This window comes from Trichoderma evansii, assembly GCF_050947405.1.
Source record: "Trichoderma evansii strain SZMC 28006 chromosome Unknown GGI43scaffold_21, whole genome shotgun sequence".
NCBI classification, from domain to species: Eukaryota; Fungi; Ascomycota; class Sordariomycetes; order Hypocreales; family Hypocreaceae; genus Trichoderma; species Trichoderma evansii.
In genome coordinates, this window is record NW_028145185.1 from 177,096 (window position 1) to 203,697 (window position 26,602).

At 50.4% G+C, this 26,602-nt stretch overlaps 7 protein-coding genes across 7 annotated transcripts; 5 read left to right on the forward strand and 2 right to left on the reverse strand.

Moving 5' to 3' along the window:
• Positions 1–354: 354 nt before the first annotated feature.
• On the forward strand, positions 355–1,847 carry GGI43DRAFT_413508 (ribosomal protein L24e-domain-containing protein). The gene is made up of 3 exons (XM_083206913.1): positions 355–492; positions 556–626; positions 743–1,847. The coding sequence occupies exons 1-3, from the start codon at positions 488–490 to the stop codon at positions 1,309–1,311; spliced, it is 645 nt and encodes a 214-aa protein (XP_083057409.1). The 5' UTR covers positions 355–487; the 3' UTR covers positions 1,312–1,847.
• Positions 1,848–5,177: 3,330 nt separating this feature from the next.
• GGI43DRAFT_188454 (uncharacterized protein) lies at positions 5,178–7,474 on the forward strand. Its single transcript, XM_083199919.1, has 2 exons — positions 5,178–5,792; positions 5,932–7,474. Exons 1-2 carry the CDS (start codon positions 5,294–5,296, stop codon positions 7,266–7,268), a joined length of 1,836 nt encoding a protein of 611 aa, XP_083057410.1. The 5' UTR covers positions 5,178–5,293; the 3' UTR covers positions 7,269–7,474.
• A 719-nt stretch (positions 7,475–8,193) lies between these two features.
• GGI43DRAFT_413512 (H(+)-transporting V0 sector ATPase subunit a) lies at positions 8,194–11,446 on the forward strand. The gene is made up of 5 exons (XM_083206914.1): positions 8,194–8,457; positions 8,545–8,623; positions 8,694–10,706; positions 10,770–10,949; positions 11,009–11,446. The coding sequence occupies exons 1-5, from the start codon at positions 8,329–8,331 to the stop codon at positions 11,179–11,181; spliced, it is 2,574 nt and encodes an 857-aa protein (XP_083057411.1). The 5' UTR covers positions 8,194–8,328; the 3' UTR covers positions 11,182–11,446.
• On the reverse strand, positions 11,447–15,004 carry GGI43DRAFT_413513 (cleavage polyadenylation factor subunit YSH1). Its single transcript, XM_083206915.1, has 4 exons — positions 14,654–15,004; positions 14,489–14,586; positions 12,989–14,117; positions 11,447–12,906 (listed from the first exon to the last, which is right to left on the reverse strand). The coding sequence occupies exons 1-4, from the start codon at positions 14,804–14,806 to the stop codon at positions 11,680–11,682; spliced, it is 2,607 nt and encodes an 868-aa protein (XP_083057412.1). The 5' UTR covers positions 14,807–15,004; the 3' UTR covers positions 11,447–11,679.
• Positions 15,005–15,404: 400 nt separating this feature from the next.
• Positions 15,405–17,999, forward strand: GGI43DRAFT_188515 (uncharacterized protein). Its single transcript, XM_083199920.1, has 2 exons — positions 15,405–16,905; positions 16,965–17,999. The coding sequence occupies exons 1-2, from the start codon at positions 15,495–15,497 to the stop codon at positions 17,630–17,632; spliced, it is 2,079 nt and encodes a 692-aa protein (XP_083057413.1). The 5' UTR covers positions 15,405–15,494; the 3' UTR covers positions 17,633–17,999.
• Positions 18,000–18,009: 10 nt separating this feature from the next.
• On the reverse strand, positions 18,010–20,279 carry GGI43DRAFT_413516 (cytochrome and DOMON domain-containing protein). The gene has a single exon (XM_083206916.1). The coding sequence runs from the start codon at positions 19,734–19,736 to the stop codon at positions 18,366–18,368; it is 1,371 nt and encodes a 456-aa protein (XP_083057414.1). The 5' UTR covers positions 19,737–20,279; the 3' UTR covers positions 18,010–18,365.
• On the forward strand, positions 20,181–22,198 carry GGI43DRAFT_188524 (carbon-nitrogen hydrolase). Its single transcript, XM_083199921.1, has 4 exons — positions 20,181–20,636; positions 20,731–20,823; positions 21,252–22,015; positions 22,087–22,198. Exons 1-4 carry the CDS (start codon positions 20,625–20,627, stop codon positions 22,115–22,117), a joined length of 900 nt encoding a protein of 299 aa, XP_083057415.1. The 5' UTR covers positions 20,181–20,624; the 3' UTR covers positions 22,118–22,198.
• The last annotated feature ends 4,404 nt before the right edge of the window (positions 22,199–26,602 follow it).

A 26,602-nucleotide genomic window follows, 5' to 3' on the forward strand; every position in this document is an offset into this window, starting at 1 on the left:
TGATGCTTCGCTGCTCCGCTCATTTACATAACAAAATCTGGGGAAGAACTTCTAGTCCTGTTTCTAGCTTAGCCATAACGCAGGAAAAAAACCAAAAAAAAATATTCGGGCGGCCCCTGCTGGCACACTCCCTTTCTCCAAGGGGAGGATCCAAATCCAGGAGCCGCCCTGACGGATCTGAGCTAGTGGCATTAAATAGCCGGCCGGTTTAGCAGCCAGGCAGCAAGAGAAAACGGCGAGTGAGAAAATACGATGTGAATGAAAAGATGGTATGGGGGATCTGGTATGGTGGAGTGGGGGTGGGACCCAAGGGGAAAAGAAGCTGTGGCGGTGCGATTTGGAGCCGTGGCTGATAAAATGTTATCGATAAGTGACTAAGCGCCAAAAAAAAATTGTGGCAGAGTTTGCTGCATGAGGCGAGATAGTTTTGTTTGATCCGATACTGATACCCATTTAGCATCATCACAATCCACATCAAACAGTCACGATGCGGTATGTAATGCTGAGAATACATGATGCCACATGCACTTTTGGGCGTTTCTAACATGAACACAGGATTGAGGACTGCAGCTTTTGTGGCCGCCCGGCCTATCCCTCCAAGGGTATTACCTTTGTCAGAAACGATGGTGAGTTTTCCTACTATGGATTTTTTCCCTTCCTCTGTCTTGTAATGGCATTGGGAAGGGCAGAGAAAGACAAAAGTAAAACATGATCAGAGACTAATCACCATCTTCTCGCACAGGCAAATCGTTCAGGTTCTGCAGATCAAAATGCAACCGCAACTACAAGATGAAGCGTAACCCCCGCAAGCTCAAGTGGACAAAGGCCTACCGCCGAAACGCCGGCAAGGAGATGACGGTCGACTCCACGCTGCAGTTCGCCATGCGCCGCAACGAGCCCGTCCGCTACGACCGCGACCTGGTGAACAAGACCATGGCCGCCATGAAGCGCATCAGCGAGATCCGCGCCCGCCGCGAGCGTGTCTTCTACAAGAAGCGCATGGCCGGCAAGCGCGAGAAGGAGCTGGCCGTCGCCCGCAAGCTGGTCGCAGAGAACGAGCATCTGCTGCCCCGCCTGCGCGGAAGCGAGAAGAAGAGGCTGGCCGAGCTGGCCGCCCAGGGCGAGGATGTGGCCCTCGAGGAGGAGCTGCTGGCGACGCGGAAGAACAAGATCAAGGCCTTTGGAGGAGAGACGAGAAGGCTCAAGGTCCGGGTGGATGGTGGCGTGGACGAGATTGTGGAATCTTTCCAGGGAGCTGGCGGAGAGGACGACGAGGAGGACGACGACGAGGATGTCGACATGGAGGACTAAGCGAGAACTTGGTTCCCCTGCTCATTACTTTTGTTACGACGAGATTGGCCGCCGCCGTCAGAGTGGCCTTGAGATACAGAGTTGGTGTCTGGTGATTGGTTACGACTCATGGGTTCCATTATCGGGCTCGTCAGCGTTGCGTTGCGTTAATCGTTACGGCGTTTTTAAAGGATACACAGATACAAAGTATTAGGTAGTAATGGAAAACACAAAAAGTCCTTGGGTTAAACACATTCGTCTGCCTCTCCTTCCGTCTTCTTCTCCCTTTTCCTTCTCTTACTTTCGTGTAACCAGAAGATATTCTTCAGGTGCGCCTTTTCGGATATGTCTTGCCGGCCGGCGCCAAGAAGGTGCAGTATGAGGCGGTGCACGTGCATGTGTAGCCCTCTTACACGCACTCTCGAAGCAATACACCGATCTCTGGTAACATCGTGCGATGCCAAGTGATACGTTCGATGCCAAGTGATAGTCTGTAGCATCAATCGAACATACTGCATGCCAGTGGTGACGTAGGGAGAAGCTTGGGTGTAAGAGACGGGATGTTGGATGAAAGGCAGATATGCAAGCATTAGATGTTCGTGCGTTGGGCAAACGCTGGGCTTCAAAGTCGCCTAAAGTATGCTGTTGGATGCTCTTGTCTTTTACGTTGTGGTTTGGTTAATAAGTTAAATAAATTTACGTCTATGTATAAAATTTGGTTAGTCGTAGTAGTAATAGTATAATTTAAGGCGGTGAGGTTGAATGGAATGCAGTAGTTGGTCGTTAAAATAAGAAGCAAGGCGATCAGCAGCCCCTGCACCCCATCCGTCTCAAAACCTCCTCGCATTTTTTTCATTTTTAACCGGTTTAGTAAACGTGCAGCCCATAGAATGGGCAGAGACAAATTTCAAGGTTAAATAGATTAACTCCGCCAGCCCGTTTTTGGGGGCTGCTGAGTGGCCATGTTTTACTGATAGATAAGGAACAGAGGGAACGTGGTTGAAAAGGGAAATCGGGCGCTGCGATAAGAAGATGGAGGCTGCAGCGGATGTCCTAATCAGATAAGTCGGACGGTACCTGGTCCTGGATATGTATGACGTGGAGCGCCATGTCTTTTCTGTCGGTCTTTTCCTCTTTCTCGCGCATTCCAACTTTATCGGGCTTATTTGTGTAATTGAATCGCATAGGCTTCTGCCACCTCGTAACCGTGAAAATCATCTCGATGTTTCTTACACTCTTTGTCATGGTTTATGCCTGGGCGCGAAGCCAAAGTCCGACCTCGCAGAGCAATGACGAACAGGCAAGGGGGTGTGCCTAGTAACCCCAAAATAAGACTGCCTCTGGATCTGGGTCCATCGGCACCGGCTGGCTTCGGTTCACACGACGGCGGCTGCTGCTACTGCTGCAGGTGGTAGGTCATCCTTATACTGCATACGAGTAGCATGTAGTATTACTCGACTAGCATCACAAGTGGTATAACAACCGTCTCGCTGGATGGCACGACATCGACGACTGTCTTAATTCGCTCGTTTGTCGGCATCGCGGCTTCTGTGTGTATCGGATCACTGAGAGCCGCATTGGACGTGGGCGGCATACAGTAACACAATTGAAGCTCCCAGCGACGCCGACATCCCTGCCATGTCCCAGAGCTGCCGCTGCTATTGCTGCCAATATTTACCACCGTGATGCGTAATTATATTAACCTGTCACAGTATTCACAGCCTCTTGGGAGCGAGTCTAAGACCCGAATTCCGGGTTAAAACCGCCAGGACCTGGGCTCGTGACCTCGCGAAGCAGGGAAGGCTGCTCTGCATCATGACAGCAGAAGCAATAGACGGAAGCTGAGATGAATTGCATGTTCCTAGTTTTTATTTTTCCTACCCCTTCGCCTCTTTTTGGATGCGGCGTTTCCGATCCGATGCCATTGACCAATCTCAGACGAGAGAATATTTGGGCATCTGCACCCCAATACAGGGAAGCTGTCGCGCTGCTGGCTTGTCGCATAGACGGGTCATCAGATGAACACACCAGGGCACTCTATTGGCATCTGTTGGAGGTACCAGTACCCGATGGCAGCGCAGCTATTGCATAGCGGCGCAAGTAGGTAGAGAATTGTCCATCAATGGACTCAATTTAAGGGGTGGCCTGTCAATCAGGAGCTTCGTTTCCCGGCAGCGTGGACAAGCGAGATGGCCGGCTGGAGGAGCACCAACACTTGACCAGCAATGGCAGCACGAGATAGATCACGAGGACATGCTGGGTGAGTAACGTTAAATTTTGCTCGATCGACCCTGGAGAAGACGCCAGGGCCTAGAAGGCGAAAGAAAGGCCGGCGTCGCGGCTGATTATGTAAAAGATATTGCTAGAGAGCAGGCGTTGGAGAAGCAGATGCGGAGCCTTGCCAAACCCGGAATTTCTATTACGGCACTCCAACTAACTTTTCACATCCACCACGCCTCCCGAGCCGGAGCGTAGGGGCATCCATGGATGGCTGCTATTAATAAGGCCACGGGCCTGTTTGGGTCATACCAAGTATACGTACCAGCGAGTTTCTTGCCAATGACGTTGGGCGAGCGTGATTTTGCGAGCAGAAGGCGTAGGAATAGAGTGCTGATGAAGCTAAATGGCCAGGGAAATGGCATCTAGCGCTGGCCTATTGTTTCCAGCGCTGATGCCGCTCGGGGTGGCCTTTGGCGGATTGCTCGGTGCTGTGCGGTGACGGGGGACTAATTGCTGCAATTGGGATAGACGTCGAAGCCTGGCGAATATGGACAGGCCTGCTAAGGAAGTGAATGAATAATGGGCAATTGGCCTGCTGCTCTTTAGTTAATAACCTTTGTGCTAAATTGGGCCCCTTCTCCAAGTGGCTCTTGCGCTTCGCAGCAGCGCTGCTCACCTGACGGGCACAAGCATCCAGTCACCGGTTTTCATTACACAATCCAGGTGTGCAGTGAGCTAATGGGGGGCGCCGCGTGCCAACACGTTCCCGCCATGGAGAGCCCTAAGAGGGCCCTATTGGAGAGCCCTAGAAGCCGGCGGCAGACGCTCTGCGCGAGGCCCTGTGCGATGCCCTGGCAGTGGCGCAAGCAGCCTGGGACTGCGCATCTCCGGCACGCCGCCCCCAAGCAGCATGTCGCAAATCCTGGGGGGATGCAGCAACGATGTGCGGCTGCTGGCACACGCAAGCTGGGCTCCAGGCCCAGGCACCGCAGGTACCGGTACGGGCGTTAGCTGCGTCGCTCCACACACGCCCCTCCCTTGCCCAACCGAGACCTCCTCTGCCTGCCAGCGCACGACCCAGCAGCTTGCGCATACCCCTTTCGAAGTAGCGGTACACGCTTGCACCCAAAAAGGCTCCGAACGTGCTGGACGGTCGCGTTGCTGGCACCTGCCGCTGCGAAAGTTCGCCTTAGATCCACACCCCCCCTGCCCGACTCGGACGACGTTCAACTTACACATAAAAATCCCCAGAACCACCACAAAAGCCGCCACTGGAGAGGCCCTTTTGCTTTCCTGCTCTCGTAAAAGACCCTTTTATCTAGCTTTCCCGCACTGCGTTTCTGATATTCTGCATTGTCGTGAACCGAGAAATTTCAAGTCGTCCTCATCACTCATTCTGCTGGAGGTGTAATCATAGCTTCGCTGTGCTCCTCCAAGACGCCCTCAGCCCTTCCGCTTTCGTTCCGATTTTCACCACCCCGTTGGTTTTTTGTTGGCCATCTGTGATCGAGGAGAAGCAAAGGAGAGCCCGCCAGAAGAAAGAGGGCCATTTCTCATCTCTCCAAGGACAAAAAGACGCACGAACCCCCAAATTATCCCCATCGTGTTACGTTCTTCCCATCGAAAAGGCCCCTCCAAAGCCCTTCCCTCTCCACTTCCTCTTACGATCAGAGTCATTACATACAGAATCCCACTAGTCTCGGCGCCACACCCAGACTAAATTTTCGTTTGGTTTTATATACTTTTTTTTTCCTGGCTAGGCGCGGGCGTATATATACTATCCATGGCCACCCTCCCACGCTTTGAGCGCCGACGACCTTCGGTGCTCGAATCTGCTGCTTCCAACCCCTACAAGGGCTCGAGTATGGCTCGCGCAATCTCTCCGCCCTCCGAGACAGCTTCGCGATCTTCCTTCTCGTCGGTGCGAGAGAACGACGATGGCTTCGCCCAGACATTCACCCGATCCAAAATCTCGTCGTACACCGAGGCGCCAGAGGAGGTGATCGTCGACGAATCGCCAGTGATTGAGATCTCTCCGCCGGCTTTCCAGCCCCCTCTGACACAGCCAAATAGCAGACTGCATGGATTCTGGTATCCTGCCGACGGTTTTAGAGGATGGCGGGAGATTCCTCTCAAGGGAAAGCTCGCCAGCCGAAGCTTTGAGGATCTATCCAGGCTGCACATGACATGGGAGACTCCGGCCCCAGCTATCGTCGAGAAGCCTCATGAAACCTACCCGACTACTGGATCACCGCTGGAGAGACTACCGAGCGAAGTGTTGAGTAAGTATATGTTGGAAAATCTGGGTTTATTTTTAAAATTGACAATATTTGTCAATTTTTTTTTCTAGGAAAAAAAAAAAAAACGAAAACCCACAGTTTTATTGAGTCTGAATGCTGACCAGTGTTTTCTCTGCTACAGGCGCAATCGTCGATCTTCTATTTATTGAGCTCCCTCCTAATGGATTGACAACTCGAAACGCCGACTTGATGTCGCTCTTACTCACCTCTCGATCTCTTCATGCTGCTACTCTCACCACTCTCTACAGACACATCACTATTCCCCACTCACGAATCTTCCGCAAGTTTCTCGCCACTATTACGACATATCCATCCCTGGCCACAATCGTCCGCCGCTTGGATTTTAGTCACTTCAACCCCTCCATGTTCTTCAGCACTGCCAGCGAGAGGGCACAGGCTCGCAATCTGACATCAGAGACTCTTGCTCAGTGTCTCAAGCTGACTCCTTACCTCCGAGAATTCCTGGCTCAAGAGTACATCGACGACGATCTTAGCGGCGATGTTCTGCGCCAGCTGCTGTTCCACTCACCTCAGCTTGAAGGGCTAGACTTCTGCGGCTGCTCTTCTAACTCTTTCAAGAACTCCTTCTCCAGCATCTTGGGAGAGGAGTGGCCCGAGGCGCTTACCGTCACTAAGCTGTCTTTCCACAAGTGTCTCAGCCTGCCATCTGCCGTCTTTGAGAAGGTCCTGCCTCGGTTGCCTGGACTCACTCATTTGGATGTTGCCGCCACACGCATTACCGACCAAGCTCTTCTCTCCATCCCTACAACTGCGAGACTAACTCACCTGAATCTCGCCAAATGCAAAGAACTGTCTGCGGAGGCCGTTCTTCAATTCATCTCATTCCACCCCGCAGCCCAGTCGTTGGTATTCCTCAGCCTTGCCACTGACCCAAGCAACCACCTGTTGCTGGGCAAGTCTGATGTAGACCAACTTCTACCGAAACTACCGGCTACTCTGCGCTCGCTGAGCCTACGGGGTAGCCGAATGGACTCGTCAAACCTGCCTGAGCTTGTTAGACTCTCGCAGTCTCTGGAGGAGCTCGCTCTCGGCCGAGGGCTGAACATGACGGACGTTCATGGGCTGTTTTTCCAAGGCAGAACATCCCTGCCTCACAATTTGAAATACATTGATATTTCGGATATTGAAACGATCATCGGAAGTGCCAGCGACCTGCTGGCCCCGGCTTCTGCCCCTCTTCATGTGATTGAAATTGGCGAGCGGTCCTATGAACGGGCCGCCAAGGCCAATAAGAGTCTTGAGCGAGTAGGCTGGACTGCCAAAGAGTTCGGCGCTCGCTATTGGCTTGTGCGGAGAAATCCCGATGGCACGACTCAGGATAACGGCGGTCGCCTGTGGAAGATGGGCGCCGAGAGCTGGGGAATGAGAAAGGTCCCCGTTGCCATCGCCGAAGTCGGAGGCATGTACGGCTCATTCATGTTTGGACGACGTCTCTAATAATGACGCAATTGTTATTTTCTCTATTTTCAGAATTTTATTTCTGCTGGTTTTCTGTTTTTATCTGTTTACGCTTCTAAGGGTTGATCGGATCTTTTCTCTTCTTCGTTCTTATTGTTCACATTCGCGAAGAGCGTGGTTCATATCATCTATCGGACGGTGTTTGGGACTGGAAGGATATCCAAAAGCATTTTTTGCTCAGCGTTCAGTTTAGCGAGGGAAAAGACAAAAAAAAAAAGTTCAGGCGTATCATCGGATAGCAAAGGGCGCAGGTTGGCCAAGGGGATTAAGGAACCAAAGCATCATGCCAGGCGATATCCATTTTTTAGACCGCGCATTATGCACCATGTATTATTATCATCTCTCACTGCTTATGGGACTCTTATGGTCTTACTGCTAATTGAATGAATAAATGAATGAAAAATGCCCGTCTCTTCTCCTTTCTTTCTTCTCCTGTCTTTCTCCTGTATTAAAGGCTTTGTCGGTGAATGGCCCCCGGCGTGATGACGAGTCTGATGCAGTCATATGTTGCCAAATTAGGAAATTGAATACTGGTATTGAACAGGTACCAATGATCAACCATCAAGTACTTTGTACAGCGGCTCTAGATGAAATGTTGCGAACTTTAACTTTCACTCAACCCCACGATAATGTAGAATACACAAGCTCCAATATCAGAGTAAAAAGTAAAGCTTCTTTCTACTCATTAAGAATGCAAAAGGAAGCAATGTACCACAATGCTGCCTATTTTGAAACCTTGATACGGCCCTAGTTTTGGCTCCGACGGGGGCGCCGTATTTGGTACACGCAGCTGAAGCCTCCCCAAAGACGCCTTTGAGGCTGTGCACGTGACGGACGCAGGTACCTATGAGCACGGAACAATTCGCGGCGCCGCCCTAGACTATGGCTGGCTTCAACCGCTAAGCGCCTGCTGTGTTCTACTTGCCATCTCCAAAAGAAGCTCTGTCTTCGCCCGTCTCTCTTTATTCCAGTTCGACATCAACCCCAATCCCTCGAGCCGACTGAGTCTTTGGGCGTCTTTGAAGTCGCCAGCGTCGCCATGGCTCCGCAAAAGGACACGCCGTTCCGCTCGGCGGACATGAGCATGGTGCAGCTCTACGTCTCCAACGAAATCGGTCGGGAGGTTGTTACTGCGCTCGGAGAGCTTGGACTATGCCAGTTCCGCGATGTATATCTCCTGCCCCCTTCTTCCTCCCCGGCCGCGATGCTGCTGGCCTAGGTCTAATATGCTAACGTATTTTCTCTGTGGAATTAGCTCAATGAGGATGTCAGCGCTTTCCAGCGAACCTTTACTCAGGAGATTCGACGTCTCGATAATGTGGAGCGACAGCTGCGTACGTCACCGACGAGATAATTCTCACCATCCCGCTCGACCGCGTTTCCAACTAACGAATTAATCTTTAGGCTACTTTTATGCTCAGATGGAGAAGGCTGGAATTACTCTGCGAAAGCTGGATCTTGATGCCGAGAAGCTTGCGTCCCCATCGACGTCGGAAATCGATGAGCTTGCTGAGCGATCTCAGAAGCTTGAGCAGCGCATCTCCGCCCTCAACGACAGTTATGAGACACTGAAGAAGCGCGAGGGTGACCTCACCGAGTGGCGCTGGGTTCTGCGAGAGGCCGGAAGCTTTTTCGATCGCGCTCACGGCAACGTCGATGAGATCCGCGCGTCAACCGATAACGACGATGCGCCTCTTCTGTCCGACATGGAGCAGCACAACACCGCGCCCGACGTTGAGCGCTCATTCTCCGGCATGAACATTGGATTCGTCGCCGGTGTCATCAACAGGGACCGCGTCGCCGCTTTTGAGCGTATCCTCTGGAGAACCCTTCGAGGAAACTTGTACATGAACCAGTCGGAGATCCCGGAGCCGCTGATCGACCCGACCAACAACGAGGCCATCCAGAAGAACGTGTTCGTCATCTTCGCCCACGGCAAGGAGATTCTCAACAAGATCCGCAAGATCTCCGAGTCGATGGGCGCCGATGTTTACAACGTCGACGAGAACAGCGAACTCCGCCGCGACCAGATTCACGAGGTGAACAACCGTCTGGAGGATGTCCAGAATGTCCTCCGAAACACCCAAGCCACGCTGGAGGCAGAGCTCAACCAGATCTCCCAGTCGCTGGCTCCCTGGACGGTGCTGATCGCTAAGGAGAAGGCCGTGTACAGCACGCTCAACCTATTCTCCTACGATTCGGCTCGCCGAACTCTCATCGCCGAGGCATGGTGCCCCACCAATGATATGCCTCTCATCCGATCTACGCTTCAAGATGTCACCAACCGGGCTGGCCTATCTGTTCCCTCCATTGTCAACGAGATTCGAACGAACAAGAAGCCTCCAACTTACCTTAAAACCAACAAGTTTACAGAGGGTTTCCAAACCATTGTCAACGCGTACGGCACAGCCACCTACCAGGAAGTTAACCCTGCTCTGCCAGTCATCGTCACCTTCCCATTCTTGTTCGCTGTCATGTTTGGTGATCTCGGACACGCCGTCATTATGCTTGCTGCCGCTTTGGCCATGATTTACTGGGAGAAGTCGCTCAAGAAAGTCTCCTTTGAACTCTTTGCTATGATCTTTTACGGCCGATATATCGCTTTGGTCATGGCTGTCTTCTCTGTTTTCACTGGTCTCATGTACAACGATGTCTTCTCCAAGTCCATGACTCTCTGGGGTAGCGCATGGGAGTACGAGCGTCCCGACAACTGGAAGCAGGGCGATACGGTTACTGCTGTCCTGAACGACAACGGTTACCGCTACCCCTTTGGTCTCGACTGGGCTTGGCACGGTACTGAAAACAACCTCCTCTTCACCAACAGTTACAAGATGAAGATGAGTATCATCCTTGGTTGGGCACACATGACCTATTCGCTGTGCTTCTCCTACATCAACGCCCGACACTTCAAGAAGCCCATTGATATCTGGGGCAACTTCATCCCCGGCATGATCTTTTTCCAGTCCATCTTTGGTTATCTCGTTGTGTGTATCATCTACAAGTGGTCTGTTGATTGGCCAGCCGTTGGAAGGAACCCCCCTGGTCTTCTGAACATGTTGATCTACATGTTCTTGCAGCCCGGAAAGCTGGACGAGCGTTTGTATGCTGGTCAGGAGTATGTTCAGACTGTTCTTCTGCTCCTCGCTTTTGCCCAAGTACCCATCCTGCTCTTCCTTAAGCCTTTCTACCTTCGCTGGGAGAACAGCCAGACTCGTGCTCGAGGCTACCGAGGCATCGGCGAGCATTCCCGGGTTAGCGCCCTGGACGGCGATGATGAGAGCGAGGCCCTGGTCGGCGGACGCGGCAATAGCTTTGACGAGGACGAAGGCGTTGCCATGATTTCTCAGAATATTGATGAGGAGCACGAGGAATTTGAGTTTAGCGAAGTCATGATTCACCAAATCATCCACACTATTGGTAAGCAACCCATCTCCGTTCGACATGAACTGCCCTTGAATAATTCTAACACATCTTATGTAGAATTCTGTTTGAACTGCGTTTCTCACACCGCGTCTTACTTGCGTCTTTGGGCCTTGTCACTTGCCCACCAGCAGCTCAGTGTTGTCCTTTGGGATATGACTATTGGCCCCTGTCTTACAAAGCCAGGTGTGCTTGGCGTTATCATGATTGTCATCGGCTTCTACTTGTGGTTCTTCCTTAGTAAGTGACACATACACACTATTTTCTTTATCCGATTATAGTACTAACAGCTCTACTAGCAATTGCCATTTTGGTTTGTATGGAGGGTACAAGTGCTATGTTGCACTCTCTCCGACTGGCGTGGGTCGAGTCCTTCTCCAAGTTTGCAGAGTTTGCGGGTTGGCCGTTTGCGCCTTTCTCTTTCAACACGCTGATAGAAGAGTCGGAGGAGCTGAAGAATTACCTGGAGTAAGCGGGGAAGCGGTGTCTTATCTGTGGTATCAATGTTACTTTTCCTTATTTTATTTTTCTTTTTGTCTCCTTTTCCAACTCTGTAGTAGACTTGGTGAGCTAGTAATAGCCCACTGCCCTCTGTATGATTATATCTTGCATCTGTTTCTTTTATACGTGGACACACACATGCACTTTATGTAAAAGTAGAAAAGTAGAATGTAAAAGGAGAAACTTGATGGCATACTTGCTAATCTGCTATCACCACTATAAACATGAACAATCTGATTCGTCAATGAATGGATTTCTTTTCTTTGTATTTGTAAATTACATCTTTGGGGGTTTTCTTCAACGCTGTGTATATCCATCTAAGTATCGTGTTCGTCCCCCTTTGACTACTCCGCGCCATGTCAAATAAATTTTCAAAAGCTCCATGTCCGATAGTTCCTTTTCCCTTCTCGTAGTAATTTATACCTTCCTAGAATTTCTCTCCTTCCCCTTCCCCTATCCCTTATCACCATCATCCCCATAGCGGAGCGGTAACTTCCACTGCTCGCTCTACCACCGCGCGGACTCTGTCTGCAAACACCTTGTTGTTGCATTCCACATCTAAATCCTCCAGCCATATCGTCGCGGTCATCTTGTCCACCTTGATGGAGATACCGGGGACGGGGATGCCGAGTTTATGTAGACGGGCGATTTCCTTGAGCTGTCGCTCCTGGAGCTGCTGTTTAGCTTCATCTTCTTCAGCTGCTTTTTTGTCGTCAACGTCCATGTCTTCTGCCTTTGCATCAGTGCCGTTGGTATGCTTCTGTTCTTCTTCCTCTGCTTTTTCTACCTTCACAGCTTCGTCTTCTTCCTCTTCCTTCTTCTGCTCTTCTTCCTTTGGAGATGCTGCAGGTAGTGGCGGGAGCTTAGGGTCCTCTACGGGGGCGACGTTATCGGCACCAAACTGAGCTTCCAAGAACCACATGAGTCGTTCGAGCCGGTCGGCAGGGGAGATGTGGGCGTGGGGGTTTTTGCTGTCGGGCTGGGCAGCGTAAATGCGGTCGTCAGACTCGTCGTGGGAGTGAGAATGTTTACTGTTGGCAGAGGAGCGCTTGACTGCGGCGGGCGAGCTCTCAACGGAGAACAAGACGGCCATGACAGAGTCAGCGATACCGTCGTTGAGCATGTTGCCTTCCCACTCCAGCTCGACCTCGCCGTTGGTGCGATAACGTACAGAGACGCAGCCCATTACAAGGTAAGCTGCTACCAGGTTGGCAACCTCCTCGTCTGCATCTTCGGCCATCTTCTCATCTTCCTCATCCATGTCCATGTCTGGCTTGGAGCTCTTGATGCGACGCATTTCAGGGAGCTCTTCAACGGCACCGAAAGTCCCTTCCAGTGCCCAGCGGACAAGATCCACTCCCGCAGCACTCAGTGTGAGTCGCTGCTTACACGTAATGGTCGTAGTGTTGAGACCAGCATATTCACGTAGGTCTTCAGGGGCCATGAGTGAGAGCTTGAAGTCGTTCTGGACAAGCACGCCGGTTACGAGAGGTGCGGAGGCGTCAATGTCTTGTGGAGGTGAGATAGAAGCCAGCTTACCGACGACTTTAGCAGTCTTGTCGGCTTTGAAGGGGATGCGGAGCTCTTCGCAGTTACGGGGAGAGTAGACTTTGACCTTTGTGGTTTTGCTAGCGTTGAGGGAAAGCAGCTTAGACTTGAGACGCATCATGTTGTGCTGCTCGCCGTGAACAAGAATCTATATAACGTTGTTAGTACTGATTAGTCAAAAGTCACTCATTTCTGAAGCAAGACGCTTGATAGGGAACGAAATAACGTACGACAACAGGTGCGGCGACCTCCTCGATGAACTCTCTGTTCTCTACACCATCAACATGGGCGGCGAAAGAGTACTCCTGAACACTGCAGCGTCGGGGAATAAGAACTTTCTCCGAATCAGCTCCTGGCCCTCGGCGCGCGCCTGCTATGCTTCGAGACATGACGGCCTGGATCTGATCCGGCTCTTGCATAATCTGTCGGGCCATGGTGCCCTCGACACTGTAACCAGTGATGATGACGCCGTTCTTCTCGCTGGGGGCCCAACGTTCAAAGAGCTCTCTGCTCACTCCGTTTTGCAGCATACCCGGACTGGCGAGCATGACACAGCCACCAACATCATCGAAGCGGTCCAGGTTTTTGAGAGAGCGAATGTACTTGAAATCCCAAGGTCCATTCTTGCCTGCTCCATCACCACTAGCTTCGGCCTCGGCCATACGTTCTCGGAATAATCGTTTGATATTATCATTCATGGCACCGACATATGTCTGGTAAATAACCATACATTTTCTGGCCAGGTTACTGGCATAGTAGATGGGGTATTTTTGGAATTCAGCATGCTTGCCCCAGTACTCGTCCAGGATCAGGAGTAGTTCCTGGGCTCGCCCCAGAGCAAAAACCGGTAGTAGCGCTCGGCCGCCTCTGTTGAGGATTCCTGTAATGGATTTCATGAGAGCCTGCTCTCGTTCAACACGCGGTACATGAGAAGCTATGCCATATGTTGACTCGGTGATGAGAACGTCGATCTTGAGCCCCTTGGGAACCTCTGCTGAGACAAGATGTCGATCCTGCTCGCGGGAATAGTCGCCAGTAAAGAAGATGTTGAGGCCGGCAATCTCGATAAGGAACATGGCTGCTCCTAGCACATGTCCTGCCGGGTAGGGAGTGATGCGGATGGAAGAGATGGTGTGAGTAGTGTGATAGTCAATCGCTTCGATTTGCGGAAAGGTGTTGAGGTGGTCTTGTTCTGTGTAGAGCTGGGTCGCCGAGTTCGACGCCGTGTTTCCTACACGAACGCTGTCTTGGATGAGCCATTTGTAGATGGCCTTGGTTGGATGTGTCATAAAGACACGGCCGCGAAAGTTGGTCTTGGCTAGGACATATGGCAGCGATGCCGCATGGTCAATGTGGAAACTATCGCCTCGGGTTAGCGAAAGATTCGAGACGTCGTGTAGGCTCCCCGTCGTGAAGTGGTAGCAGGTCGTATTGGATTCGGTATATCACAAGGCAACAGAGATGGATCTCGGGCAAGAGTGTGAACGGGCGAAGAACATATTGTATTCATAACTGGCATACAAGTGGATAGAGAGACAGAGAGACATATAGACAATTGAAGAGAGACACTGCATCAGGGCACACGCCGCGGCATCACTGTGCAGATGAACAATGCCCTTTTCCTTCGCAAGAGTACCAACTCGTCCTTCGCCTATAGCCTGGCATATACTTTTTTTTGGTTTTCGACAGATGTAGGAAGATGGGGATTGTGCATGGGATATATCGCTTACTGGCTGATAAGGAGCACATCTACGGTGCTAAGATCGAAATCATCATAAAATGGAAGGGCTGCGAGGCCATCGTATGCAGGATGCTGGCCGGCATCAAGCTAGACATGGCGGATAACAATTAGCCGGGGCACATGGCAGCTTGAGGGCGTCTCGGAATTTCCTCACCATGACCGTTTTACCCTTGTATTGGATGATATGGCACGACCGTCCGACTTCATTGCCGCCTCCAAGACAGAGGAACATGAGCTCGTCAGATGGGTCTACTGGCTCGTCTTGAGCGGCTGCATTCATCGCAGACGCCTTCCGCTTGGATGCCATGATCGCGTTTTGGTCAAATATATCTGCCTAGAAGGGGGAAAGACAATAATTCACATCAGCACGGAGAGAGCAAGGTTCTTTGGTTATCCTAATAATAGAGTGTGAGCTTCAGTTCAGCGCCAATGGCCTCGACCCGCTGCGCAAAGGACGCAACAATAGCCGGATGGTAGCCTCAAGGATAGTCAAGGCGAGATAACGTGAAGTTTGAAGCTATTCATGGCGGCATCAATTGGCCTGCAGTGAATAGAGACAATAGCAGCGGCTAAAGCTCGGGTAGTGACGCGTGGTTGGCTGCGAAGCTTCCGTGCACGTGACTTTAAATTTACGCGACCCCCAACCTCTGCTACGAAGCTTCAACTTCATACAGATCGCCTCCAGATCATCGGCCCTTTAACGACGACCGCACGAAGCGCATTTCCATCTCCGAAACCCCCGATATCGTATTTCCAGGAGCCGTCCTTTTTGCAGCGAAGCAAATACTCATTCCGCTCGAGAGACTTGTGCTGATTTTGCGCGTCGGATGGGACGAGGTACGGTGACCGTGACAGGCTTCGCTGCCTGTTGAGCGCCCTCGATTGCCGCAGCCGCCATCACCCACCCCGGCTTTCGTTTGCCTCGTGGGACGGATTCGTTGAATTCGCTGCTACTGGGACATTCGTTTGATTCCATTGCTTAAAATCCAGACACCATGGCGCAACCACAGCCGCAGCAACAGGCTCCGCCATCGCAGGTTCCACAGCGGGCATTTTCACCACCTCAGCCAACCCCATCTCCCGCGACCTCATCACAGTCAGGCTTTGCGCTACCTCCCAACAAACGAATTCGAACAGATGGCCCCATGTCACAGCCTGGATCGCCGTATGCTGCTTCACCATACACCATGAGCCCGGTGCCTACGGCCACTCCCCCACCTCCAGCTGGATCACCAACCTATCCTCAAGCTCATGCGCAAACACCGCCTGCAACAGCTGGTTATCCTATGCCGTACACTAATGGGCATCCTCCACAAGGCTTGAGTCTTCCAGCTGCATCGCCGACTGTATCAACACCCACTATGCATACGCCTCAGCCAGCTCAGATGCAAACGCCAGTGCAGATGCATACACCAGTACAAATGCAAACGCCAATGCAAGCTCCGATGCATTCTCCGATGCAAGCACAATCGCCAATGCAAGTGCCAATGCCAGGACCAGTACAAACTCCAGTTCCATTACCGACTCCGATCTCAATGCCCCAATATACAAACGCAACAATGCAGCCCATGCCGCAAGTAGCACCTCAACAGATGCAGACTCCTGGTGTGATGGGCCCTCCTCAGAAGCCAGCAGAAAGGCCAACGAAAGACTACGAGTATGACGTGACCGATTCATTGGCTGGTACGGGAATCGATCTCCGGGCAGAAGAGCAGTACATGGCAGAGCTTTACTCGAATGCCCTCGAGACAATATCAGAGGCTAGGACAGGATTTTCCCACTATCCGCCGGGCTCCAAGTCAACATTTTACGGTGCTGGCCCTGCCAACCAACCTGCTCAGCCTACGGAATTGTCACAACAGCAGTACAGTAGTCAGGCCGCTGAGCAGGCATGGCAGGATTCAACAATGCGGCTTGCTGTACAGAGAACCCAAGAGATCAACGATCCTTTTCTTCTCGTGGCACTGCTGCATCGCAGAGCGGAAAAGGTTGCCCGCGAACATCATCTCGGTCTTAATCTTGAGCTCAAGAACAACACTCATTCTATGGGGAAGATGAAGCTGCCGGAGAACTTTGCGGCACCCAAAGTTACCGTGAAGACACAACCGGGGCCGGATGGCACTATAGTGGAAACTAGCGGTTCTTTCATTCCGCAAGACGCCTATCTAGTGGACCAGCTTGCTCTGATGTCGATAGCAACGAAACAGAGAGTACGTGAGTTGATTGAAGACGCAAATATTATCTCAAGAACACGGCAAAAGACGTCTCATGGAGAAATACCTTCAGAGTGGGCAGAAGCTGCTGCTCCAATGAACGCGGAGCCGTTAGAACCCATGGAAAAGGCTACTGATGCGAATGGGACTGGACAAGACACCGAGACTGGCAGCGGTACCAGTCCTTTAAAGCGTAAGCTAACTAACACTTCCATGTTTTCCTCGTGAATATCATCTACTCACACTTTACAGGTCCTGCCGACGCAAGCGATACAGCCGTCAAACAGCCACCCGCAAAGTTGCCAAAGATTGCTTCTTACGCAACATTAACAATGCGAGATTTGGCCAGGCAAGAGCGCGAGTGGGAAGAGGCTCGGCTGCGTAGACGCCAGATGCGCAAAGACGGCATAACTGACGCAGGCACCTCAGCCTCACGATCGGGAAGCGTAGCACCAGGCACGCCCGGATCAGTGGCTCCAGAGACGGAAAAGGCGATGACGAAGAAGGAGTTGAAGAAGACCCAGCAAATGAAAGCTCAAGAAGCTAGTAGCCATGCAAATCAGAACATAACCAGTAGCATGTTTGCAGGTTTGGGAGGCAAGAGTGGCCTCTTTGGCAAAAAGAAGACCAAGTCCTACGACTGGATGAACGTGGGCCGAGGAGGAAGCGGAGCTAGTACCCCGACAAGAGCCACTCCAGGACCAGGCAAAGGTCCGAACGGCGTGCCCAACGTATCGTCTCCCGGCAACATGGCGTTGACTACAGAAGGCCGAAACAGACTGGGCACGTGGCGAGAGGACAAAGAAAAGGGGAAGAATATCCAGCTTCGTGACTGGATCGCTGTGCTAGAAAGAGATGGCCGAGAAGCCAAGGCGTTGCAACACGCTTATATACATTTGGACAATTCGAATCCTAAATAATTAATTAATGATCACGGCGGGGACCAGGGGGAAACCTGAGGGAGCGGGAATCCAGAAACCATGGGCGGGCTCAGTGATAGTTGAAATACCCAGTTAGCTAACAGCGATGATCGATGAGAAAATAGACGGTGGGCTTTTGAAAGAAGAAGTCTGGTTTGTTTTTGGGAGAAATGCGTCTCTTTTTCTTTCTTTTTTTTCTTCTTCTTCTTCTTTTTTTTTCCTCCTTTCTTTTTTCACGTGCATATTATTTGAATGAATGGATGGGCTAGGATGGGATGAAATGTGCCCCTTTATGCAGGCATGTGACTATGGTTTCGGGACGCGCTATTTCAAAGGCAGCGAGTTATTTTTGGCTGAGACGGGAAGCAGCGTCAATGAGATATATAGCGAGGTATGATAAGAATGCTTCCGAATAGACGGCTTTTGGCTTTGAAATTGTTAATGCGTGAATGTCAATTGTGTCCAAATGTAGCAAACCAGCTCGTGTTTTATGAATTGAGTCTCTCAGTCTAAGTCATGTTAAGCTGTGACTCTCTGAGCTTCCTTAAAACGAAGTATTGCTTTGGTTCCTATCTTGCCAACAGATAATTCTCCATCCGTCTCATTACATCAGGTCATTTAAAAATAACAGCACCTCATAATCCAAGCCTCTTCATTCAGCCAAGGGAGCAAATAGAAAGACTTGCGTGAATACATACTATATTATCAAAACTCCAAAAAGCAACTAACTTGGTTAATTTCGATCATCTCCCTTCTGCATAAGCCCCCTGTCTTCTGGCACATCCTCCTCTTCATCACTCTCCGGGATATCGTCCAAAGCAAAGTACGCTGCCGAAGACTCAGGTGTCTCCTTATAGCCCGAATTCTTAGCCTGAGAGCGGCGTTTCGCCAGGAAGGACCATCCACCCACGCCCACCAGCTCAAGCAGAATAAAGAGCCCAATCATGATGGTGCCGAATTTGCTGAAGCCGTACAGCACAAGACCGCTTATTACGTTCGCCCAGCCAGCTAGGAGTATCACAAACCCGAGATAGACGTGCGTGTAAGAGATCCACGTGCGGCGGAAGATGCGTATAAAGTCCATGTGGTGCCGCCAGCCGAGCAGCGCTTGGACAAACAGGAGCGAGAAGATGACCACGCCAGCGATCTGATGAGGCGATCCAAAGATTCTGTCGCTCATGATGATAGCGAGAACTGCACCGCTGAAGGCTGAAACGAGACCTGCGACTTGAATGACCCAGTGGAATCGGAAAGACTTGTCTGATCCTGAGCGGATGGCCATAGCACCAGCGGGGAACAGAACCAAGAAAGCAGTCATCATGAAGAAACCGTGAAGATGGGCGAGAGGCCGCGAAATGAGCTTCTGCCACAGTCCCGTCTTTGTCTCTTCCATGGGCCGATCAGATGTGCCGATATTGGAATCCTCGCCAGTGACGTCAAAGGCCGGGGGTCCGCTGACTTTGTGCGAAGTCGCCTCCTCCATATTGACGTAGAAATGGCCGTATCCGTCAATGAGCGTGTGCATCTCCAGCTGCTGGTCCTGCGAAAAGCTCTTCATGTGCTGCTGCTTGTTCCACGCCCAGATCCACGGCTGCGAGACCGTCTCTGGTGAGATTTCCGTGCCCTGCCATTTGGAGCAGGCGTAGCAGATGATGGACGCTGAAGCCACGTACATCTCGTCATCTGGAGTCTTGGCCCATTTCGTTTCCGAGATGCGCACATCCAGGTCCTTGGTGGCTTCATTCTGGGCAATCAGCTGAGGCAGTGCGTGGCCTTTTGTGACCGTCCGCACGCTGAGCGTCGGGTTGGCTTTATCGGACGATTCGGGATCGCCATAGAGCACAAACATGAGGGATCCGGCCATCTGGGGGCCTGCGCCTATGGCGGTCCATCCCAGTGCGTGAGAGCCGTTGGAACTGGCAGATCGCCTTATGGCAAATGAGAGGTAGATATCGTGAGCTTCCGTCGAGTGGTTGTGATAGAGCGACACGGCCATGCAGAAGTCGGCTTCATCGCGGGGAAGGCCAAAGAGGCAGTACTGCGACGGCGTGGCTGAGACGACGGTCAAGAGGAGGAAGATGGAATGAAGTAGTAGCGAAAACATGATGAACAAGCACCGATTGAAGTTATCCTGCAAAAAAATGTACTGTATGACGCTTTATGAGCCGAACGCAATATCGCCTATACCAAGCAGCCACAATTTTTAATTATAAAGAATTGCAGAAACTGAACAGCCGAACGAAATGGAAATTTCCTCACAGCTCCATCATGATGGAAGAATCAATCACCGTCTGATGTTCTCCGAAGTTGGGTCGTACGAGAAGAAGGATGATGAATGCGGAGATGTGAATCAAGAAGAGGCTTGGACTAAGCTTTTTGCCATCTGCTGCCTCACGCTCGGGTATTCAGTGTGGCTTGTTTTTTTATAGGTGGCAGCAGTGAGAATGAGGGGCTATGGATTGGGGTATCGTATCGTATCGTATCGTATTGCTGCTAGCCAAAGGGCTGCCCCATTATGCAAGATGACACTGCAGCGATAAGAGCGATCCAGCAAGGATTTGGACGTGATGACTCTTGTATATTTTATTTGCACTGGTTGTTTTACAGATTGGCCAAAGTGAAGCTGGCTAGATTCATAAGGCTAGAGGGCATCTCGTGTGCTCAGATACCAAATACTACCTAGTATAGTATGTATTACCCAAGCACATAGGCGGTACTTGCGCAAAGCACATGTGCCTCGATTATGCAATGACACGGCGAGATTGCGCCAATTAAGAATATCAACTTGTAGCCTCAGTTCACCTCTATGAGAGCTCACTCAGCAGATGCTACGATCAGAGCTCGCATTTTCACTCAACCAGCAAAGGAAATCGCTCACCTCTCACCTCTTACTTATATAATTACAAGTGCTACTTATCCATAATTCTCATACCTCAAACCAAGCTAGCTGTGTCAGTCGGGAGCATCCCACCAATCAATCTGATATACAGCGATGGCTATCGCAGTACGTCTTAAACACTCTGCATCTTTCGCTACCAACAGAGACAGTTAAAAGAGCCACTTCTAACTTATCGATGGTTTCACTCGCACTCGTCTAGGCTGTCGGCCAGATTTGCTCCACCGGGTCAATCACCGCAAATCTAAACCAGTGTGTGAGATTGGTTGCCAAGGCGGCCCTTGCCGGAGCTCAAGTATGGCCTCTCTCTCACTCTCTCTATAAACTCTCTCATATACCCCGTGTTTACTCCTGTCTCCGCAATACCACTCCTACCAAGTAGTACCGCTACATGCATCCCTTTGTTTTACAACAATTTCATCTCATATGCTGAGACTCTAGTGAGACTCTGTCTCCGATCGCGAGATACTCTCGGTAAGGAGAGGTTGCTTGGTACTCGTGTAGTACTTTGTCCAAAGTATACCAGGCGTATCTCTGGAGAATGAGGAATGTGACCTCATGTCTAGGACAAGAGAGGTCCGGAGAAATTGCCGCTGGCCTGTTCCTGCTCTGCGTCATCTCCATTCCCTCTAGTTACTGGCTCATCATCTTCAGATAATCGCGCCCATGTCTACGATTCGCTCTATCTGGGCCGAACCAAGCTGACGATCAAATGCCGGTTAGGTTCTCTTTCTCCCAGAGGCATCAGACTACATCGCTGTCAATGCTCAGGCTTCCTTAGATCTAGCCGTCCCACAAGCGTCTTCTCCGTTTGTCCAAGGCCTCCGAGCCGCCGCAAAGGCCCACTCCATCGCCGTCCATGTCGGCATTCACGATACCGTGTTGGGCCAGGAGGCCGACCAGCCAACACGCAAGATCCTGAACCGGGCGTTGTATATCAACTCGGATGGCGTTATCCAGGATTCGGCCACGTACGACAAGCTGCACGTATTTGACTATGGGGCCCTCCGGGAGAGCGCCACCGTCCAGCCAGGCACAAAGTTCACAGCCCCGATTGACTCTCCCGTCGGCAGAATAGGCAGCCTAATCTGCTTTGACTTGCGTTTCCCAGAAACAGCTCTCGCCCTCGCCCAGCCCGGTCGCAAAAGTCCCTGGGCTGCCCGTCCGGCACAAATCATCACCTATCCCAGTGCGTTTACGCTGCGCACGGGAGAGGCTCACTGGGAGACTTTGCTCCGAGCTCGTGCCATTGAGACGCAAAGCTATGTGGTCGCGGCAGCCCAGGTCGGTCGCCACAACGAGAAGCGAGCCAGCTACGGCCGCAGCATGGTTGTTGATCCATGGGGCAAAGTGCTGCTCTGCCTAAAGGGCGTGGCGGACGCAGAAGGCAACGCGGAAGACGGGGCCGTCGAGGAAGTTGGCTTCGTGGACATTGACCTTGACGAGCTAGAGAGAGTACGCAGGGAGATGCCGCTCCAGCGACGAACGTGAGTCGGTTCTCCTTACCGAAGTGCATGCTTGTAGTAGTCTAGTTGTGCTGACAACCAGTATCTGCTAGCGATGTTTATCCCGAGCTTACCGTCGTATAATACTGTAAGCTGTTGGCTGGGAGGCATCAGCGAATCCGGCAGGCTAGCTAGCTATTCCAGGACGAGGTTGTAGTTGTCCTTGGCAACGTTGTAGATGCGCAGGCAGTAAGTGAGATGATGATCCGTCGTCTGTGCGACACGGCACACATCGGGATTCTGAGTCACAGCATCTCGGCCTGATGTACGGAGTAATACTGATAAGAAGTTACTCGTACGCGATGCCAACCAGAGCGAGGCTCGGCCAGGGGCGTGTAAGTAGCCAACACAACACAACACAACAAGCGATGCTGTTGACGCCGATGCGATGCGATGCTGGTGCTGATGCCGCCACTGGTGCCGCTGCGCCTAACATAAACACTAGCAGTAGCAGTAACACTAATAGTAGCTCGTTGAGCGGAAAGGGGATTAGAAGCCGCCCGTGAACTTTGCAGCCGTTGGCGCATAAGCGAGGGGATCTGATACGTCCGATCTGGAGTCTTGTCTCGCCTTTGCTTTTTATCTCTCTCTCCAATTGTGCGACAAGGATTGCCGGGGCCAAGTGACAAGAAGAAGAAAGAAAAAAAAAAAAAAAAAAAAAAAAAAAAGCGGCTACGCAGCGAGTCGAATCCAAGTAAATGTGAAACCGAAACCTGTTGGGGAAAAAAGGAAAAAGGATGGAGACAACAAAAGAGGCGTTTTGACGAAAATCTGAGCTATCATGTCTCGTACCTTGTCTTTTGTGCCCCCTTCCCTGCCCTCGGTGAATGGAGTCAAACTCAAACTGACCTTGAAAAAAGCACTAAATTATTGACTTTCTTTTTTCTTCTTTTCTCTCTGCTGCACTTTATTTGCATTATAAATCGATATTACATTAGTAGTAGCTGTAGGATTTGTACTGTATTTACGGCCTGATTTCTGCGCTCGCGGCCCAAGGCAACGGTAAATTAATGCAGCATTGTTATACGAAGGACTCCATATAAACAAACGTTAAAAATGCATGCACTGGTACTTTGTACGTGTCGGCAAAATCCAAAACTTTCTCAAAACAAGTACATTTTCTCGCTTCCAGCCACCTCGTTTTCATTATTAATAAACACACAATACAAGATCGAGTGATGCATGCCTTTTTAGTGCATGTTGCATATTCACAAAGAGGTCTACTTGGATATATTTAGTTCTTCTGTATCATGCACTCACACTGATAGTTGTTACAGTCTCATACATGCAAGGTACATGGTTCAAAAACTCCAACGTCAAAAGATCCCCGAGACAAAACAGGCAACATCTTGCGTTATTGCAATTTTGCATGGCGTTGCATTGCATCTCGTTTCTTTTGCACTCCATCCTACATCCCACACACGCAAAAAATATGCGCCCCACACAATCACACCCCCAATCTATCTTGCATCAGAATCGCCCATCGTGCAGTTGCATGCCTGCAGCTAGAGCCCTTTTAACCAGTAGCTCCCTTTCAGCTTTTGGTTTATTCGCCGCTCTGCTACTGGTGCGTAAATGGTCTTGGACCTGCAGCCGTGCTTCCCCGGATCCCGGCAAATAAAGCTCCCTCTTTTTTTTTCCTTTTTTATTTAGTCCGAACCAAACAGGATTTTTTTTTAAAGAAAAAGCAAAAAATATCACTGGGCTTCAGTTCAGTGGGTAGCGCCCAACTAACATCAGCTGAGCTGCCTAGGTTTCATCATGGAGAGCGGGAAGCATCAATCACCAACCAAGTAGCTCCAATAGGTCCAACCAACAACCGCCCTTTTCCTGTTCCTGTTCAAATCTGTGATTTATCTAGTGATATCTCCTCCCTGATAATTTTATATCAAAAGTAGATGATAAGCACCCCAGCCGCGCGGTCTCGCTGGTGCATCACATATTGTAGCAGTTAGCCGCCCAAACTGAGGTTGGCTGCCTCTCGCTTCTAGTCTCTAGCCTTTCCCTTGCCGTGGTGAATCTCGCGTCTTTTAGCTATCCCGTCTGTATGATTCAGTCTAATTGAAAGCAGGGAGACGAATAAAAATGATATATGACAAGTACAAAAAATTTAAAGAAAAGAAGCAAGGAAAATTTAAATCAAGTGAAATAAATGTAAAAAGGCACATTATTGAATGCACAAGACAAGTCAAAAACATACGTAAACGAGAGAGATAAAGGTAAAGTAGTAAATATTGCTGTGTAGCAAAGTCTATTCTATAATATATCTATCTAGTTGTCAAATAAGGGGGTATCCTCCGTAAGCCATCTTCAGCTTAAGCCATGTAAATTTGCCAACACAGCCCAAAGATTTTTTTTCTTTTGCCCCCCGAGACTTCATTGTACAATGAATAAAATAAAAAAAGGAAAAAAGCAAGAGTAGTAGCGTTTAGCAACCAACAAGTATCCCGTTGGTCGCGGTGCCAACCTCCCGCTTGTGCTTTGCGATATGGTAAACAATTGCCCCGCGAAGGGTTCGTAAACCGAGAACGAAAAAGAAAATCTTTCCAAAGGTGTGGACTGTAGGTCCTAAAAGTCTATATGCAAAAAATCAAAAGCCAAATTTCCCATTTTGAAGCCAAAATATTCCCATCTTTTTTTTCCCTTTTCAGATGCCAGCATGGTGTGTATATCCCTTGGTGTTGATTATGTAAAATCGACGTTTAGGCAAATTTCGATGGTGAGCAAGGGATTCCCGGAATGAATGGAGATGCGAGATCGAGATCCAAGACATCAGGATTTATCGTGAGTTCATTCCAGTGGATGTTGTCGCCCTTGCCAAGGGTACGCTGGAAAAAAAAAAAAAAAAGGAGAGAAAATGGGGAAGCGAATCCCCGCAAACAAAAGTCCGTCTAATGTAGAACGCCATTTTTTGGTGAAAATCCCATGGAAGTAAAAGCAAGTCCCAGATCACACCAAGGATCCAAGAGTCAAATCGTGCGAAGCGTTCTTTCGTTGTCGACGGCGAATGTTGTCTGAAAAATTCCCGTATTGCAAGTCCCCAGTGTGCGTATTAAGAGTAGTATGAAAAGATTAGGTGAGGCTCCAGTCGCTTGCGACAGAGCCTCGTGGTCGAAGAGTAAGAGAGTGTGGTGGAGGCGTAAATAGCGTGTTATCCGAAAACCATTTTGTGAAAGATCCGATCAGGTCGCACTCGGTGCTGACAGCCATTTACTGAGGCTGAGGAGGAGGAGGCTTGGGGAGGCCAGTGGTATCATAGGCGCCACGGCCGAAGTTGGAAGGCTTGGAGCAGGACTCAACCATTTTGAATGTTGTTAAGTTGGAGATCTGAGAAGCAGTGTGTTAGTACGGATGGTAAATAGAAAATGATTGTAGAGGCCACAGCAAAAGCCATGAGTGAATAAAGACTTACATTAAAAGAGTAAGTTAAAGTTGGGGAAAAGGTAAAGTATTGTTGATAGGCGTGAAGAGAGAGAGAAAGCGTCAAGATTGCACAAAAGCTATTAGATTAAGGTAGGTGGTAGGTAGTTCGTTATAAGAGCCAAAGGAGTGGACTGGTTTGTTTTGTTTCGAACGCCGGCGCAGTAATGAGTGGAACAAAGGCAAACGGATGGATGATGGTTCTGATCGAAAAAAGAAAAATCGAAGCGGGAGACGAGAGGAATTAAAAGCTTCTTGCGAAAAGGCGTGGGAATAGGGGCCCTTGACGAACGGGTAGCTCGTAATTAAACGGGAACCGCCCAAAAGTATGTGTAAGAGTCGTGTCCTAGCAGGAAATCGGATACGCCGCTAATACACGGGTACCTGACACTGGTGTGGATATTTGGGGTGTGTGCCGTATTCGGTCGATGCAAAAGTGAGCCGCGCAGCAGGGCTCCTCTTTTCTGGTGTTGTGTGTGGGGCTGGTAATGAGAGTGAGGGCGAGATGGATGGAGAGCGAGGGCGGCTGTTTGGTAACGAGATGACGCTTTGGTGTGCTTGTAAGTGCGTGCTGTAGATGTCTTTGTACTGTAGACGTGGCCAGAAAGAGAGAGACGATCTCTATGATCAAGGTTTGCTTTGCTTGTTACTGCAGAGAGCGAGGAATGGTCAAGGGCTGGATTGGATCAGGAGTGAGTGAAGAGCTTGGGAAAAATCCAGTCAAGCGAGGGAGAAAGCAGCAGCCTTTTGTATTGGGTTTGCGACGCAGCCATTAAACACTCTTCTTTACTTTTTTTAATGAGATGCAAACAAAAAAAATTTTCTGGCCAGGTCTTGCCTGAGCCTGAGCCAGAGCCAGAGGGAAAACAACAGCGCCGCAAGGGAACCAGAAACCAGTACAGTATACCTTGACTCGCAGCATGATTGCCAGCAAAGACGTTGTCTTCAGTCCGGGGAACAAAACAAAAGGGAAAAGGAGGGAGGGTCTGGCCATGGACTGGGTGGCACCGGCGGTACGTACCTTAGTACCTAGTATCCGCGGCAGCAGCTGTCAGAAGGGGGGAGTGTGGTATCTTTTGTCCTGTCCTACCCAAAAAAGACAACCAGATGCGAGCGCCAGGGAAGAGAAAGATACAAGCCCATGGTTGT

Excerpts from the sequence above, each read along its gene's own strand:
- GGI43DRAFT_413508 (XM_083206913.1), top strand. Across the intron at positions 627-742 it reads TACCTTTGTCAGAAACGATG|GCAAATCGTTCAGGTTCTGC; the intron begins GTGAGTTTTCCT and ends CTTCTCGCACAG.
- GGI43DRAFT_188524 (XM_083199921.1), top strand. Across the intron at positions 20,824-21,251 it reads CGGCCCTTGCCGGAGCTCAA|GTTCTCTTTCTCCCAGAGGC; the intron begins GTATGGCCTCTC and ends AATGCCGGTTAG. Across the intron at positions 22,016-22,086 it reads ATGCCGCTCCAGCGACGAAC|CGATGTTTATCCCGAGCTTA; the intron begins GTGAGTCGGTTC and ends AGTATCTGCTAG.
- GGI43DRAFT_413512 (XM_083206914.1), top strand. The coding sequence starts at position 8,329 with ATGGCTCCGCAAAAGGACACGCCGTTCCGCTCGGCGGACATGAGCATG. Across the intron at positions 8,458-8,544 it reads GACTATGCCAGTTCCGCGAT|CTCAATGAGGATGTCAGCGC; the intron begins GTATATCTCCTG and ends CTGTGGAATTAG. Across the intron at positions 10,950-11,008 it reads CTACTTGTGGTTCTTCCTTA|CAATTGCCATTTTGGTTTGT; the intron begins GTAAGTGACACA and ends CAGCTCTACTAG.
- GGI43DRAFT_413516 (XM_083206916.1), bottom strand. The coding sequence starts at position 19,736 with ATGTTTTCGCTACTACTTCATTCCATCTTCCTCCTCTTGACCGTCGTC.
- GGI43DRAFT_413513 (XM_083206915.1), bottom strand. The coding sequence starts at position 14,806 with ATGGCATCCAAGCGGAAGGCGTCTGCGATGAATGCAGCCGCTCAAGAC. Across the intron at positions 14,118-14,488 it reads GATGTGCTCCTTATCAGCCA|TTTCCACATTGACCATGCGG; the intron begins GTAAGCGATATA and ends CCGAGGCGATAG. Across the intron at positions 12,907-12,988 it reads AGGTCGCCGCACCTGTTGTC|ATTCTTGTTCACGGCGAGCA; the intron begins GTACGTTATTTC and ends AACGTTATATAG.
- GGI43DRAFT_188454 (XM_083199919.1), top strand. The coding sequence starts at position 5,294 with ATGGCCACCCTCCCACGCTTTGAGCGCCGACGACCTTCGGTGCTCGAA. Across the intron at positions 5,793-5,931 it reads ACTACCGAGCGAAGTGTTGA|GCGCAATCGTCGATCTTCTA; the intron begins GTAAGTATATGT and ends TCTCTGCTACAG.
- GGI43DRAFT_188515 (XM_083199920.1), top strand. The coding sequence starts at position 15,495 with ATGGCGCAACCACAGCCGCAGCAACAGGCTCCGCCATCGCAGGTTCCA. Across the intron at positions 16,906-16,964 it reads CGGTACCAGTCCTTTAAAGC|GTCCTGCCGACGCAAGCGAT; the intron begins GTAAGCTAACTA and ends CACACTTTACAG.